The 17790-nt window shown below is 48.2% G+C and overlaps 1 protein-coding gene across 8 annotated transcripts in view; it reads right to left on the bottom strand.

Moving 5' to 3' along the window:
• Positions 1-17790, bottom strand: part of RABGAP1L (RAB GTPase activating protein 1 like) — a 201773-nt gene that overhangs the window by 39817 nt on the left and 144166 nt on the right. For 7 of the 8 annotated variants that reach the window (XR_003572253.1, XM_027892846.1, XM_027892847.1 and 4 more), the window contains exon 19: positions 10129-10257. Coding sequence is in view for 7 of the 8 variants with exons in the window: in XM_027892846.1 (XP_027748647.1) it covers positions 10129-10257 (129 nt within the window). In the remaining variant the exon portion in view is untranslated. Of the gene's footprint in view, positions 1-10128; positions 10258-16334; positions 16991-17790 lie in introns of those variants that run through there. The other variant, XM_027892851.1, reaches the window with a different exon arrangement.

Genomic DNA, 17790 nt, shown 5'->3' with positions numbered 1-17790 from the left:
CCACCTTCCCACCAGTTTTTCCCTGAATTCCTGTGGCAGTATATAATCCTGTATAACATTCCTGCAAGACAGATCAAAGATGGAAAATCCCCACATCATGTGGGTAAATTGCTCCCTTGTTTGAGCAGGCAGCCTGTAAACACTGTGTGTGGCAAAGTCCTCCTGCCAGGCAGGATCGTTACTGACACTGTGGATGAAAGGAAGATGGAGAGGGACTCTCAGCTGTTCCCAGGGCAGCCAGGGATCCCATCAAGCTCCCAGCCCAGTGCTGGCTCTGTAAATGTGCTGCTGCTTTCCATTAGAGCCGCTTCCAGGGGAGACGCTGCCTGACGGGGAGAGATGGATGAGGGCAGTGGAGATGGACTGTGGCACAGCCACAACCAGCCCTGCTCCCAACTCCCCCAGCAATCAGTGCTGTGCCTGGGAGGAGCCCTTTCGCTTCAGGCTTGGAGCTCCTCTGCTGGAGAGCAGGAGGGGGAGTTTTTCCACTGTCCAGGCAGCGCCTCCTTCCCCTCTCCACCCCCAGAACCGTTTTTATCAAGTCTAGAAGAGCTTGTGTTTGTCACTTCGGCTGGTGACGTGGCTCTGGTGCTCCTCAGGGCAAAGCAAAAAACCACATGGCTAAACCAGATCCCCCCGGGCTGGAGAGGCACTGCCTTTGCAGAACCCCTCATCAGAATCCTGGGAAACACAAACTGTCCCAAGCAAGGTGCTGCTTTCCCACCTCATGTCCTTCCTCCTCCGAAAGGAACAGGCCTTGCTTCACACTGTGCTTAGGAAAAAGGGAAAAACAAGGCAAGTCCTCTTGGAGAACAGTCATTACAACACAAACCTACTGTTCACTCCGTGTTACAAGAAAAACGAGGGCCAAATTTGCCTCTGAGCTTCCTGCTGCTTCGAAAAGCAACAGGGTTTGTGTCCATGTGAGGCCAGGGTGAGCGAGATAGTCCTGAGGAGCAGCTGGAATGAAGAAAACTCTGTGCTAGGATCTGTATTCTGAAGGCACCAAAATACAGCTCCTCTCAGCAAGAAAAGCCCCTTTCCTTTCTATCACAGCACTGTCTGCAGGACTGTTTAAGATCTGAAAGCAGCGCAGCCATGACAAGCTGATGGAATTTTCTCCTCATCCTGACAGGGCTGGTAGATCACAAAATCATCAAGAGGAGCACCCTCCTTAGGCAGAGAGGGACCAAAGCCCTGACCCCCTTCCCCTTCTGCCCACTGCTCCTGACTCTGGAATCAACATTCCCTGCTGTGTGACAGGGGGAGCACAAGCAGGTGCTCGCTCAGACTGCCTGGAATTGTTCCCTGCCAGGATGTGCATGGTGAGGTCACTGATCCTGTGCTCTGAGCTAGGGGTTAACCAAAGGATTTCTGGGATTACAGAGGAGCTGCTCAGACAATCACTTGACTCTCAAAGCACTTCAGCAATAGTTTGATTTTTGTTTTCCCAGAGGTCAGGGCCCCAAGCTCTGTCAGCCCCAGTGCAGGTGTGCCAGTGAGGGTACCCCTGTATTTCTCCCTCAGAGGAGGGGTGATGAGGACCCTCCAGGCTGGTGCCCTGTGCAGATGCAGCCGGGCTGGGGGACTGTTGAGGCTGGAGATTTTGCAGCTCTGTTGTCACAGCAACTGAGTGACTCAACCTGGCACACTGTCTTTGGTCCCAGCTGTGTGTGCACATGGAGTTCCTGCCTACACTGCCACACTGAAGGGGTTATTTATTATCACCGAATCACAGAAGGGTTTGGGTTTGAAGGGACCTTAAAGACCATCCACTTCCAACCCCCCGCCACGGGCAGGGACACCTTCCACCAGCCCAGGTTGCTCCAAGCCCCGTCCAACCTGGCCTGGGACACTTCCAGGGATCCAGGGGCAGCCACAGCTTCTCTGGGCAAACCTGTGCCAGGGCCTGCCCACCCTCACAGGGAGGAATTTCTTCCTGATATCCCATCTAACCCATCAGTTTGAAACCATTCCCCCCATCCTATCACTCCATGTCCTTGTAAACAGTCCTTCTCCAGATTTCTGCATCTACACTGATTATTATGCTGATTAATTACTTGGAGATGAGATTTTCTGGGTTTTTTTTCCATGGCTTCTGACTAATTTGCAGAATCAAATTTTGGTGAAGAATTATTGTCCAGGAAATTGCATTAATTAATTAAGCAAAGGAAGTTGAAAGAATAACAAACAGGGTAACACAATGGGGACTTGGTGTTCACCTGCTGCCTGAACAACTCAACGGGACAACTCCCTGAGAACAGACCCACAACAATGCTTTGGAACTCCTTGCTATCCTTGGAGGTTTTGTAGTGCAGGTAAGGAAGGTGGGAGAATGAGAGCCAAGAGAGGGAACAATCATCCCCCACGTGGTTTCCACAGCTCACCAGCTCCCCTGAAGGGCTGTGGGTGCTCCCCTGGCACAGCTGCAGCAGGAATGAACTGCTGGCTGATGTGGCAGTGGGGTCACACCTCCCTGCCCAGCTGTTCACAGCACTGCATGACAAATGATCATTTACAGAGGAATTATTTTGGACTTCAGCAACATGAAACAGCCAAGCAGCTCAACTATTTAAATACCCGTGGAAGAACAGACTGGCATACTGTTGTTCTTAAACAGAATGTTCTTAAACCTCTAAAAATGGAGATAAATATACTTGGGATGTTTCTATGTAGCACCTCCCCTGAATTCTCCAAAGCCTCTGCCATACAGCTTCACCTTTGTTTACCAACCTGATGTAATCCATTAATGCCCAAACACAACCACACTTAACAACATAAACAATCTAACCCCGTGTTTACCACACCACTCGCTCTCCACAAGAGAAACAAAGCTGTAATACCGTAAAAATATAAGCAATTAACTGCAGGAACCCAGAGAATCCCGAAGCAAAGCCAGCAGGAGATCCTAAAAATGTGAATATTGCCCTTCTGGAGCCTCCAGCTCCCCTCCTGCTCCAGTAGCTACACGCTGCTCAGGGAACAGCCGAGTAACTCCTCGCCGAATTTAACCTGTACCAGCATCCATAAAGGCAAAAACAATGCCTGGGGTTTGTAATGGGAAGTTATTAATAGGGCCTTCAGCTCTAAAAGCTGCTGTCCCTGCAGAGCTGTGCGTTTGTGAAATGCAGACACCACCTTTCTATACTTAGTTTTGTTTGTTCGCTCATTTCTCAAGCAGAGGAGCTCAAGCGCAGGTGCCCAAGAAATCAAACAGCAGCAAAAATTCATGAAGACACTGTGCCCAGTGCCTCCTCTTTGTTTGTGTGCAAAAGCCCTGGGGGAAAAGAAGGGAACATTGTTAGGCTTTGCCTTTTCCTTCTCTTCCCAATTATTTTTAAAAGTTTAGCTTCGGGTCTCAGGATAGCACAAGCGCTTCAGAATTTGTCACCTCATTTAATTTGTCAAAAAAGCCAATGAAATGAAACAAATGTCCCATCCCAACTGTTCTCTGTGCTACGCTGAGAGGGAATCATTGCTTTTTTCCCCCCAAGCCACTCTGTGCATCAGCCATTAGATCTGGATTACTGGAGCTTTCTGGAAGAGAGAATCACGGACAGAATCACAGAATCCTGGAATGGTTTGTGTTGGGAGGGACATTAAAGATCATCCAGTGCCACCACCTGCCCTCAGCAGGGACACCTTCCACTGGCCCAGGTTGCTCCAAGTCCTGTCCAGCCTGGCCTGGGACACTTCCAGGGATCCAGGGGCAGCCACAGCTTCTCTGGGCAATCAAAGCAAACCAAACCATCGTCCTGATCTGTTTCCAATAACTTAATTTTTTATTCTGTAGCATCTGCAGAAATAAAATAACCACAGCCTTTCTGGGAAGGGCATATATGAGAAAGGCTGAATAAGAAAGACAAAAGGTAGCTTGACTTTTTTTGCCCCAATGCACTCACTTCCCAACACAGGTATTCTAAGATTTCTAAACTTAGAAATAAAAGATAATTCTCCATGGGTGCCCTGAACTGCCTTTAGACAACTGCCTTCTTCCTCCGCTGTTCAGAGGGGAGAACACTGAGTTTCTCATGGCACAGGAACTGAGTTCTAAAAAGGTAAAGACATACACTTCAGGGTCACAGACAACACAAAGACTTTGGCTGGCAAGGGTCGTGCCTCGGCCCCTGAGTCTTTTGTGTGTGAAGAAACAGATTTCTCTGAATTCCTCTGGTGCTGAGCACCTGCCTCCTCAGGCCTGGCCCAAGGGGGATTTGCACCTCCAGGGAGATTTCTCCACCTCTAGCCTCAACAGTTTTGCTGATGCTGAAGACAATGTCGAGGAACGGTTCTTGGCCAGCACAAATAAGGGGCACAGAGCTCATTCCTGCACCTGCTCCTTTACCTGCGTGTCCTCTCCACAGAACGGGAAAACCTGTGGGTTTATTCCTTTTAATTACAGTTGTAAGTGCTCACCCTGGGACCCTGCTGATCTTCCTCTACGGCCTCTTTTTATCACCTAAGTGTCTTCAAAAAGGCCATCACTGTCCTGTGAGAACAAGAGGTCCTGCACACCTGCCAGGCACCATCACCACAGGCTCTGTCTGTAGTCAAACCCCAGGCATCCCTCAGGAGAGGGATGGTTACTGGGTTTGTTTCCTTGAAAGGAAGAGAGAGCTGAGACCTTCTCCTCCAAATAACAACTTAGATGAGCACTGTGCTGTCAAGAGGAACTCCAGACTCTGCTGCAGACACAGAGAGCACTGTAAAACTGTCTGTAAGGCGTTCTAATGTGTCACCTCACAGAGGTGACTCCATGCCAGTCTGCACCTGGGATTACAGTGTTGCAGTTCAGCTTGGGGACAATGCTCACTTCCTCTTACCCCTAGAGCTGAGTTACTTTAGACACATTCTGGCAGAGGTGCCAAGATGCCAGAAGACAGAGCTGTCAAACAGAGTGACTCCCTGCCACCTTCATCTCGTGCTCTCTGGACTATTTCCAGAATCAGGGATGGAAGGGAGCTGTAATTCATCCAGGGGAAAAGCTAAAGCCAAAACAACCTTTTGAGGATGTTTTCCTGCTTCTGTTTGGAAGGGGAAACATCTGTTACCTTGGGAACCCCTGACTCCTGATGGCACCAAGGTGAACAAGGCAGATTCAGGTGGCCTGTTGGACCGTGGAGCAGCTTTCAGATGTCCCTCACCTTGCTGAATGAAACCACTAATGACTTGGGCAAACCCTTCACTATATACACTGTGATACAACTGCTGGGGATACAGACAATAAATGTTCCAATCCCCTTGTCCACCTCAAGCTTTTATTTTAAAATCCTTGCTTTCACACTGTTCTTGCTCACTAGCACATAGGCCAACAAGTGACTACTAAAAGGACATCACAAGATTCGTACTCAGGTTGAAAAGCTAATATAGATGGTTAAAATGTGATTATATTTAGCTATCAATAGCAGAATCCCATTCCTGTCCTACTGATGAGAAATCATCAATATACCTGATATCACTCACAACGCCAACTCAGCACAAATGAAAGAAAAGACCAAACAAAACAAAATAAAACAACTGAACAGTTTTACTAATGCTTAACCACCATGAAAATATAACATCACTAGTGGGCAACATGCCTGCTCACTGGAATAATAACAATTATAAGTTTTTAAATAAATCAGCCTTCCAAGCTGAAACTGTTGTTTTAAATGAACAACATCCCTTCCTACCCTGTTAACACTCATTACCAAGCTTGCAAAAACCATTTAACATCCAGCTCCTCTGCAGGCACTCGGATCTGATTTCCAGGGGCTGCCCCACACCACAAAGCTGAGCAGGGAGAAGGGAGCTGGAGCTGCAAAGGGAACAGGCACTGGAAACCATGACCCTCCTCACAAGGACAATGGGCTCTGCACCTCGGAGATAAGGGAAGAAGGGGGATTGATCACTGGCTTTTCACAAAGAATCACACTCAGCCATGGCAGGAGCTTCTACAGATCCCAACCTTTTCCATTTGCTTTGGCCTCTTCTTGAGAAGCTGATAAATGAGCAATTTTCCCTGTGTTCTTTATGCTGGAAGATTAATTAGATACACCACCATCAGAACCAAAGGAATAAAAAAGGCCTTTCTGCAGACCCCTCCTTTGCTTTTCTGCTGCATTTGTGTTGACTTATGACAGCAAACCCCCCAAGTACCTGGATAACTACACATACATACAGATAAGCACAAAGAGAGAGAATGCTCTAGAGAGCAGACAGCAATCCAGCTATTTTTACTCCTGTGCACTGAAACTCATATAAATCAATACACAATTCCCTGTTAAACCATGCCTGCAAAAAACCACTTCCAGATAAACCAGCATTAGGGGTGTGAATGAAGCCAGTCACCCACATCAGGAAGGTGTGAGCTTCAAGCCACCACTCTGAATTACAACCATTTAAACAGCAACATTATAAAGTAAATCTGCTTTAAACCGCTCAAGGAACAATTCTGGGATGAGAGGAAGCTCAGCACAGCTCCTGCTGCCGTGGCCTGTTCCTCCTGACTCTGCTGCTCCCCACGGTCCTGGTGCCAGCTCCAGCTGTGCCAGCACAGTGACAGGTGACAAAAACGTGTTTGCTTTGCACTGGAAAAGGCATTGCTTTGTCTCAGGGCCATCTGAAGGTGCTGAGAGCAGTGACCTCTTAACGCTGTGGGGAGCCCGATTTCCTCCACAGAGGGGGATTTACAGGGTTAGGGAGGAGCTTCTCATAGAAGAACTTCAACATTCCAGGTCTTTCCTGCCACTGTTGATGGTGAAAGATGAGGCCAGGAGTCCCTAAGAGAAGGTGTCATTGCAGATGCTGCCCCATAACAGAACAACCCTCCCTGCAGGTTCCTGTGTATCCCACCCCCTGTGTTCCCCTCACCCTCCCTGGGCACAAGGGCAACACCCCACAGGAACTTCCCAGGATCTTCTGAAATCCCTCTTGAAGACAGAAAAATTAGGAAAGGAAAAAAAAAATCCCCTCCCCAAAGCATGAGTATAAAAAGCACTGGTAACTACTCTATGATTACAAAGCAACTTTCCTAGGCCATATTATTTCACAGTGTGAATTAGTTCTAAATGCTCCTTAACAATGGAATACTACCTAACAAGCTCCTGCTGCAAAACACTACTGTTATTTCTAATTCCACTGACTTTGTTCCCAGTGATTTCCTTACTGGTAAATGCTCGGCATTCAGACCTGGTGAGCAACCACCAAAGATAATCCTTAATTGAATAAAACGTTCTCTAGCGCATTCTATAGAGAAATTTCATTTATTAGGAGCTTTTATCCTTGTATTTGCACAGCTGTTCTTAAAGGGAGAGACTGATGCTAATCCTTTGTGTTTTAAAAAACAGCATGATAAAACTATTTCCAGAGTAGCACCTTCAAAAATTAAAGCTGTGAAATTAAGGAGAAAAAACACCAAGTAGTTTTAAATTTGCCTCCGATGGATTTTTAGTACACGTTAAACTCCTGTTTTGTTTTGCAGGAACAAAATAAACACTGGAAAAGATACAGCAGGGCTGTCAAACCTGGCCACACCACAGTTCTGTTTTCACGAGTTTGTGCCTCTGTAATTAGCTTAGGAACCTAAAGAAAACCCTCCCTGGCACTTACTGTGTGACACTGGCTCTAAAAACATCTGGTGCTTAGTCTGTAAATACTAATACGGCCCAGAAACAGTGGGAACACTCCCAGTGCCACATTCACGCAGCACAAAAAAAAAGCCCATTTAAGGGCCTGGTTTGGGGTTTTTGTGAACAGAACAAGTTTTGCTGCATTCAACAAGACAGGCAAGTGCTTTTCATGCAACCTCTGCATCCCCTGGGACTTTGGCAGCGATGCTTATCAAGGCTGTGATTTCCTGTGTGAGCACGTCAACTCCTGCAGTTATCAGTGCCTGTTGGTAAATAAATCCCATGATCACAACGCCCAATTACAGAATCCCGGGGCAGTTGAGGCTGGAAGTGACCTTTGGAGGAGGTGACCAACAGCAGCTGGCTCGGGGCACTCCGTGCTCTGACAGAGATCCCACAACCACTCTGGGCAGCCTGTTCCTGTCCCTCTCAAACAGCACAACAGTGTGTCCAAAAGCCAGTTTGTTGTCACCAATCACAGGGCACAGTGAGGGCTCTGCAGCCACTGTCCCCCACCCTCATCCCACACCAGTGACACCAGTGTCAGGGAGCACATGGCCACGGGGATGGGGGCACCTGGGACAGCAGGAGTGCAAGTGAGGGAGCACAGAATCATTTCAAATGAGTATCACCCTCCCTCTGACAGGGTCTCGCACTGAATTTCCTCCCATTAAGTTCCTGACGCTTTTTGTGTTTTCTTTTGAATACATCACCTGTGTTCAGAGTCCTTTCCTAACTGTGCCATTAATCCTGACAACAGCCTGGGCTTCAGGACATCCCCCTCATGAGCTGAGCTGTTCTGAACCATCACAAGATGCTCAGGACACAGGTCAGGTGCCCTGCTGTGTGTCCCAGTGACTGAGGGATGAGCTGTGTGCTCAGGGAGTGAGCAGAGCCCATCTTCCTAATCACACAGAGCAGGGCGTTACTGACACAGCAGAAGGTGACTTCACACTTCAACTTCTTCCCATCCCTGATAACTCCAGGTCTTGGCTCTGAATTCTCCCTGCTTTTCAATAATTCCTGCTAATCCTCATCTCTAACACACAAGGGAGTGCCCTGACTCCACATCTGCTGCACTCACCTCAGCTCTTCCCTTGAACACCAGAATCCAAAATGTGAGATCCTGGGTGTGCAGTGCATGTCCAGTCAAACCCTCCAGCTGCTTTCCCTTCTCGTCACACACTCCAGAATTTTAGTCTCTGCTTTTAGCAGCACTCCGGTGCTGAACCCACCCCCCTGTGCACCTCAAAACACCTTCCCAGCAAAGCACACCACAATCACACCTACCCAGTTCTGACTGAAAAACTAATGACAAATAACAGCCTGTGGCACAGAGTATGTTGCATGAGAGAAAGAGAAAGGCAGGCATGAGAAAATTGCAAATCTCTCTTCCAAAAAGTACCACGAGGACTTCCGGTTTAACCTCCCATCAGAAAAATACACACAGAGTAAAGGACATAAAGATAATTCTCCTGTGCTGGGTAAGTCCTTAAATTACTCATTTTTAACAGCCAAACAGAGCACTGAATACTAAACATCAAACTGCAGCCTTGTACTCCCAAAAACTCCTTTCAGCAGCAGAGCTGAAATCCAAGTCCAATTTTACTAAAACCTTTGCACGGATCTTCTTTTTCCTGGCTGGAATCAAGACCCATTCTTTCCTAAGATCAGTGTTTTAACCAGAAGGGAAAAAACCCCTTGATTAATAAATGATGAAATTAAGCAGCACAGAGGAAATTAATACATTGAGAGATAAAAAGAGGCAGAGTCAGAGGAACATTCTTCCTGGTGGGATGTTCTCAGTGCATGACTGGGCCGCACCAAACGTGCATTTCCCATCAGTGCTCACACTCCAAGAAAGAGAAAAAACACTTTTCTCCAAGTTCAGACATTAAGTCCATCCACAGCTGTACATATTCCAACACAAAAAAAATCCCAGACCTTTTAAATGACGCCTTTATGAATCTCTGCAGCCGTTTCAAACAGATTTCCACCCTCAAAACTTACAGCTGGGCTCCCCTAATTTGGTTCCTGACAAGTCCAGTACTCATGGTCTCCACGTGTTCAGAGGAGCCTGGCTTTTGACAGCCAGCCAGCCTTGGGTAGGACAGAATATAAAAACATATTCTGTCTTGGTAAGCTCAATACACAAACCCCAATTCAACTGTATTATACAGCAGCACTTGGTAAATGGCTTTTGAGCAAAATAAATCGTATTTCAGCTTTGGTTGCATGATTATCATACAGTGATTAACTGGTGTAATCACTACTGATAAATCAATTAATGAATTAGTGACAAATGTTTGTTGATAACGCATCATTTTTCTGGTTTCATTCTTAGGTTGAACCGGAGCAGACAGAGAGGGGAAAGGTCAGAGCTTCCCTTTGCTCAAAGACAAAAGGCGTGCACGCAAACATATATAAAAAGTAACAAAGGAATGCTTTTAAATGCTTGTTTTGCACCCTCCCCTGCAGGAACCCTGGGAGCAGGAGCAGCAGGGAGGTGCAGCCTTACCTTGATGTTGCAGGCCTGTTCCATGAGTCTGCGGGCGTTCTCCTCCGCTCGGTACCTCTTGGGCAGCTGAACCCGGAAGAATTTTAAAGCTCCTTCAAAATCAGCCTGTAGAAGGTCCTCTTTGGAGGTCTGCAATAAACACAGGGAACTCCAGTAAGCCCTGGGAACGGGCAGCCACGCTCTTTTACTGGATTGGGCATTTACTGGGTGCATTCCAAGCCACCAACGTTCACATTAGCTCGAAACCATCCTCCCTGAAATCAGCTCTCTAACCCTGCCTCAAAAACTAACTGAGGCTAAAGCCCATCCGAGGAACCCCAGCACAGAGGACTGCAGCCTGGGCATGGGTTTGATCCTTCTATACCTGTCAGGTGAGAAGTGATTCTGGCTCAGCCTGTCAGGATGTCAGCGAGGAGAGAAACAAAACCCAAGCAAGCAACAGAAACCTAGGAGAAAATATTTTCTGGAAAGCTTATTCATTAGACCATTGCTGATTCTCACAGAGCTGCCTTAGAAAGACAATGTGTGTATATATATCTTTTTTTTTTTAATATATATAGTCACAGACATGAAGAGCAGAACATATGACTCACAGGAGGCATCAGCAAGTCAATGTGCCGGAGTCTGTGACACAATTTCTCAAAGAATGCCGTGCCAGAAAATGTTTCACATGCTTCTTTCTACATCTGCCACGATCCTGCACCTCTCAGTGTGGGATCAAGCTCAACAGGTCAGAAGAGGTTACACATGGAGCATGAATCCAGTTCTGCCACTGATGGGGCAATTCACGGGGACAAATGTGTTCATCTTCATCCTCGGGGTTACTCAGACCCGCCCCGAGAGATCCAGCAGGCAGGACATCCCGAGCCTTGGGGACATCCCGAGCCTTGGGGACATCCCGAGCCTTGGGACAGTTCCTTTAAACGGTTCACAGAAGTTGAATGCCCAGACAAGACCTCACAAATGTGCATGTCAAGGTTTTTACCCAGCAAGGGCAAACAAATGTGCGTCAACAGGAGCTGGAGACCGGGGCTGTGTAACACTCTCACTGCAAGTGCCTCAGGAGCAGCTCAGGCACATTTGGGTAAGGTTAATTGCTGAATTAATTGCTCAACTTCCACCACCACCGTGTGGGCACCCTCTGCTTTCTCAGGAGCAACAGCCCATGTTCGTTTTTTGCCTCATTATAGGCAGTAAGTACATTACATACACGTAGTTTCAAAGTTTAATTCCTGTTTAATTGATGTTGTTAATCCACTCGGAACAATAGATTCACAGAACGGTTCGGGTGGGAAGGGATCTCAGAGCTCATCCAGCCCCACCCTTGCCATGGCAGAGTCACCTTCCACCAGCCCAGGTTGCTCCAAGCCCCGTCCAACCTGGCCTGGGACACTCCCAGGGATCCAGGGGCAGCCACAGCTTCTCTGGGCAACCTGTGCCAGGGCCTGCCCACCCTCACAGGGGAGGATTTCTTCCATGTATCCAATCTAATCCTGTCCTCTGTCACTTTGAAGCCCCTCATCCTGTCACTCCAAGCCCTTATCCAAATTCCCTCTCTCTCTGTTCTTTTCCTTCCTCAGAGTTCTGCCAAGATCTACTGGATCCTCCCTCTGTTCACAGCCAGGGAAGCTGCCGGCTCACCCCAGCAGGGACACAGGAAAAGCTGCCTGTGGGATGCTGATGAGGAACGTTCGGCTTGCAGAGCTGTCCCATCTGATCCTGCCCACAGCCCTTGGCAGCAGCACCACTTGGCTCGGGGAGCGGTGCCGGAGCACCTGGAATCCAGCACCACGCTGCTCCTGGACTGCTTTTCCCGAGGTTTGGAAGGCTCTTTGCCACACCTGAGGCCAGATCCCCGTTTCATAATCCTGGAATCATTAAGGTTAAAGACCTCTAAGACCACCGAGTCCATCCATTTACCCAGCACTGCCAAGTCCACTGCATGGGTTCTTCCTACGGGTCCTGACCAGGCATTTTTATTTTCATTTTGTATTTAATTTATGTTTTTTTCTTAAATTAGCAAAATGCATTTAGAGGTTTGGAATTTTTTTAGAAAGGAGAGAAGGAAAAAACTTTAAAAAAGGTAATAATCAACAATTAAATGACCCTGTCAAACTTCAGGACTGCAGATGCATCTTGTCTTTATGTCCATAGCACTTAAGTTAAAAATAAACATGTAAAAAAAACAGAAGAAAAAAATGATAAGGAAAATTATTATTATTATTATAAAAGAAAAATTATACTCACATATAATTGTCAGAAAACAGAATCAGATTTATTCCTCCTAGGCCCCTGCTTGAATCTCTATTATAATACTATATTAACAGTCCCCAACAAATTACTCTCATTAACCTGTAACTAGGGGCAATTTTGATTTCTCAACCCTGAAATATCTGTGGAAAATCCCGTAAGATTACAGGAATAAGAACTTTTCCGACAGAGTCTGCTGAACTCATACTGGATTTAGGGAAACTGCAAACCACCCCGTTGTGTGGGCTGGTTAATGAGGGGCAGAGCCCAGACCCGTCAGCTCCTTCTGCGTTTTCATTTCCATAAAATAATCTGCCGATCAAAAAATTGGTTTTACTACTAAAAGCACAAAGGGGGGGGGAAAAAAATGGAAACTTTGGCATGCCAGGATTCACATTTCTTGACATTTTGTGATTTTAATCAATAACTCATAAAGACATCCCCGGGACCTTTTGGCAGCTGTTTGAGAGGCAGAGATTTGTAAATCCCTTGGTTCGTGTCACTCAGCTCTGAGAACTCTTCAACAGCTGATTTCACTAAACCATCTGTAAGTGTAATGAGCCAATAATTAAAGTTTGGCAGGTGCATTTCATTTTCGAGCCCTTGGTGGCTTCAGGACAGTTTTTATTATTCGAGATGTAACTTTTACATAAACGTATTTTTGGTTAAAATCTATTTTTAAGCCCAGGCAAGCAAGGAAACTCGGTCAGAACTGTGATCAAAAGGCTCAGTTTGCCTTCGAGGGTTTGACTAAATATGTCCTCAAATGTCCTTCCCCCATCACTGAAGTATTTCACAATATATTCACAAAATTATCTTGTGTGGATGAGTCAAAACTAAGGGAAAGCCCTTTCCCACAAGTTCTAACAATGCTTTCAAACATAAAGGCAATGTTCAGCAAAACTGCAGATGTTCAAGAAACAGGGAGAGAATATGAGAGATTTAAACGACATCAATTTTAATTTTTAGGGTTTTTTTAGTAAATAATGTTACTACTACATTCCCAAAAATATTTAGGAAACTGTGATTAAGGCAAAGGACAAAGCCTCAGCTTTTTTCTTTAATTTAATTTCTCTGTCTTCAACGATTAATTCTGCAGCCTCATTTATTACTGACTGTATCAACTAAAACTCCTTTTCCCACCTGGGAGCTCACACAGCAGAATGAATTTCGGATCAACCACGCTGCACTTCCTCAATTTAACACTTCCTCCTTCATACAGATAAAAATCCCTAATTTCCATAGAATCTTACAGATCTATTTAGATTTTTTGTAGGATGTCAGTGAGCACGAAGTGCGTGTTTCACCCCTTAGTGAACACGTGGCAGGGATGAGGCCGAGTTAAAGGCTGAAATGAGTCTGGCTGTGCTCTACTCTGCTATTTAATTGGCTTCTAGGAAATTCAGATTGTTTAAAAGGATCCTCCAGTTTTCCAGAACATAACATACATACCATAATATAAAGGTCTCTGTTTCTACCTGTTTAATGCCTTTAAGACACAGCTGTGGCTTCACCTTCTTCAGCAGGATGTGCAGTGTGAAATGACGGCTGTTTCTGTCGAACCCACTGCAGTGCTGCACGTTGCTCTGTGCTGCCCTTAAACACGAGCCACAGGCCTGAGCAGCTGCTCAGTGACTCCCAGAGGATGATCCTGACCTTCTGTGCTGGATAAACTCGGGCTCCAGGCCTGGAGAAGTTCGGTGGGTAAAGCTACGCTTGCCACAGTGACATCAGCGCACACTCCTAGGGCAACACATCAAATGACACCTTCACTGGCATCCCCCACGCCCAGGTGTCACCAAACACGTGTGTTCCTCAATCAGATCCATGCTCTGTAGCCACTATTGGGCACCAAAGCGTTTTGGGAGCGAAGCAGCTCCGGGTTTGTGCATGATGAGCTGGGCTCACAGACACGGCCCTAACCCCGTGCACACCCAGCGACACCCCCTGCTCAGCAGTCGCTCCTGGTTCTTGGAGCTCCACACTTAAAAGGCAAAGTTCATTCTGCCACACACAACACCGATCAGCGTGGGTAAGAAAATCACCCTTGGTGATCCCAAAGGGAATACCCCCTCCCCCCCACCAGGACCAGCGCTGTTCCACCTGTCCATCAGCACGGGAAGCTGATGCAGTGAGGAGGTGATCAGAATTTTTCTAAGACTGGCATAAAGGTTTCAGATGATATTTCTCACCTCACACTGCAATGGCACATGCTCTGCCCATCCCAGCCACTTATTGCCAGAATCACAGCAGGGAGAGCAGCTTATGCACATTAAAAAAAAAAATAAATCTAGCGCTAATATTCTCAAACGCCGAGGTTTTGAAGAATCTTTAGTTCTGATTAAAGCACAAATTCTTGGTCCTCAGAGATTTCTCACTTTTAAAATATTATGAGAAACACGGTCCCTCCTCTCTGCAAAGGGTGTGTGCCAAAAGGGATGGATATCAGGAAAGGTATATTTAGCTAATAAAGCCCGACAGGGAGTCATGCTGACTCCACAAGTCACGTCTCTCTGAAAATACAAGGACTATTTGTATTATTGTGCCTTTTTCACTCTCTTTCTTTCTTTTTTAACAAACAATATTATGTCATCAGCAAAGCCAAGCTGCCTGGGAGAGGAGAGCTGCAAAATTTCCTGGTGTTCTCCATCTGGAGGGCCAGATACAAAGGCTGGCTAAGTCAAGTGAAAAAGAGCTTAGTGGTTTTGTCTCTGCTTTCCTTGGAGCTCATCACAGCACAGCTCAGAGGGATTTGGCAGCCCTTGCCCAAGGGACCAGCAGCAGGGTGGGATATAGGCTGGAGGAGCGTTGTGGTACCCTGGGAGATAACTGGGATGATGGTAACACACCCAACAGCTCAAACCACCCGTTATCAGCCCCTGCACTCGGTTCTACAAGTGACTGAAGGTCCCCAAATCCAGATGCACTTTGGTAGCCATCAAAGGGTTTGTGGATTTTTGATTTTCATCTGACACCTCCCCGTGCAGGGCCGTGTTGGTCCCACCACCCAGCCTGTTTCTCCACGGAGCAGGCTGTAGCACGCAGAGCACGTGCATTTCTGGGAGCACTGCAGAGTGCAACGAGAACGCCAGACAGTCACTTGTACAACCACAGCAGGGGAATACAGAACAGCACAGGAAAATGGGGGGAGCAGGGAAGAACTGTCACACCAGTGGGTCACACCACAATGCCACGCTGGTGTCCCAGGCCACGGAGCTTCAGCCAGGGGTGGTGACGGCAGCCCCGAGCAGCCCCAGCCAGCAGCAGGGCCCCACTCCTGGGTTTGCCACTGCTCTGAGCTCTGAGGCTGCTCCTACAGCAGGAGAAATGACAGAAGTGGTTTCTCTGCGCTGTAACGTGCACACCGACTGCAGGCCACTCCACACACGAGCAGCATTAGCTGTGATGGATGAAAACACCCTTAAGGATTTATTTCCCTGATCATTCCACGCAGGTATTTTCAACTTTTCTATGCACTGTCAACTGCCTTTTCAAAATGAAGCACAGAAACAGTCAAAAGCCTCAAGACATCAACACAGCTTGATTTTTGATGAATGTTCAGAGCCACCCTTTGATGTCACAAGTGTAACATCCGAAATGCTGAGCATTAATGCACTTTGCATCAGTACCTACAAGTCGGCTGGGCAGGCTGTTTATCTGGAATGTTTTCAGGACTGAGAACAAAAGCATCCACGGCTTTAGGAAAGATGTTTTTTTACAATGCAGCCCTGGATCCCTCGAGCTGGTTAAGGAGTGGCACTGGTCCCCATTAGCAGGACCAGTGTCCATTCCTCCCAACCTACCATCAACCGGGACTCCACGCTTTTGGGAGATGGATTATGAGAGGCCAAGAGATAAAAATAAGAGCCCTCTCACCCCTCCGGGGGGCAGGGGCAGGGTTGGGAGGGAGGATGGCAAATTCCCAGTGAATTAACACCAAGAAAAGGTGATCTCACCGCAAGCAGCCGAGGCACAAAGAGGCGATGCCCCATGCCCAGAAGTTCCAGCACCCGACACGCATATTCATTCACCAGCTTGCTCCTCTCGTCGTGCATGTCCTGGGACTTCTTGGCAGGAGGGGTGAGCTTGGCAGCTGGGGTTTTGCAAGGCACCCCTTCTTCCATGAGCAGGAAGTAATAAGTATCCAGAGTGAGGAGAAACAGGCTTTGTGAACGGCAATTTCCGAAAGTGCAAGAGTAGGAGAGCCGCCCCCGATCCCTGGGATGGGCTCGGATGGCCGCTCCAGCAACGCCCCTTGGTCTCTCAGGAAGAAGGGAAAAGCATCTTTGCTAAGAATCGAGGAAAAATATGATCCACCGTGTTGGCTCAGCCAGAGTCCGAAGGAGGTTTGAAAACCAAACCAGAGAGCACATGGATCTGAAAAATGCACGTCAAAAAGCGGGAAAATGGCAGAGAATGAGGGCAGGGAAGGTGGGCTGGGAGCAGAGCAAGGGCGAGCGGGGAGGGCTCAGTGTCCGTGGGGGGGTGTGGGAGCCGGGAGCGGCGCCGGGAAGGGCAGCAGAGCCCGGGCAGTCGGGAGGCTGCTCAGAGAAAGGGATGAGCTCATTGCAATCCCTGCTCCGTGACCAGCGCTCTGAGCATCAGCGAGGAAGGGGTGGGAAGGAGGGGGCTGGGAAGGAGGAGGAGGAGGAGGAGGAGGAGGAGGAGGGGGTGCCTGGGCACCGGGAGCCTCTCGGGGGAAAATGCCGTAATGAGAAGCCAATGGTGAGCGGGGACGGCCGGGCTCCCCCGCCCCAGCTCCCCCCATCGCAGCCCTGCCAGGGGCTCGGCTGCTGAATCCCAGCTCCTGAATCCCAGCTCACGAATCCCGGCTCCCAAATCCCGGCTCCCAAATCCCAGCTCCCAAATCCCAGCTCCCGAATCCCGGCTCCTGAATCCCGGCTCCTGAATCCCAGCTCCCGGCACAGCCACCGCATCCTCCGGCGCTCCAGGGGGGGAGCCACGGGCCTCCCAGCGACACAGTGAACTGTCCATCCGAGGGGCTTCCCAAGGATGGCACACAGGCTGGGGCAGGTAGGGCAGGACACGCCCACCCTCCCGGGTGGGGAAGGGCGATGGGCACAGCCCCGGGGATGGAGCGAGCGGGGCTGGGCAGCCACCGCCCGGCCCTGCACAGCCCCCCTGGGCAGGAGGGGTTAAATAATTCAAACGGCTCGTTCCCAGCGCTGACCATGGGCAGAGGGGGAATGATGGCAGCACATGCTTTTGGGAGGGGTTCTAGAAGCCTTTCCCGGCAAAAGGCAATGATGTCACACCTGGAGCTGGCCAGCACTGCTCCTGTGCAGGGAACAGCACAGGTGCCTCTGCCATCTGCTGCTGCTGCTGCATGTCATAGGCCTGCATTTTAGCAGGCTTGTCTTAAAGCTCCTTCCTTTCTGAGCTGCCTCATCA

Source organism: Empidonax traillii, unplaced genomic scaffold (genome assembly GCF_003031625.1).
Source record: "Empidonax traillii isolate 1590-97213 ecotype Southwest subspecies unplaced genomic scaffold, ASM303162v1 scaffold372:size565953, whole genome shotgun sequence".
In the NCBI taxonomy this organism is placed as follows: Eukaryota; Metazoa; Chordata; class Aves; order Passeriformes; family Tyrannidae; genus Empidonax; species Empidonax traillii.
Note: the sequence above shows the minus strand (reverse complement) of the source record. Positions and strands in the feature narration are given on the sequence as shown.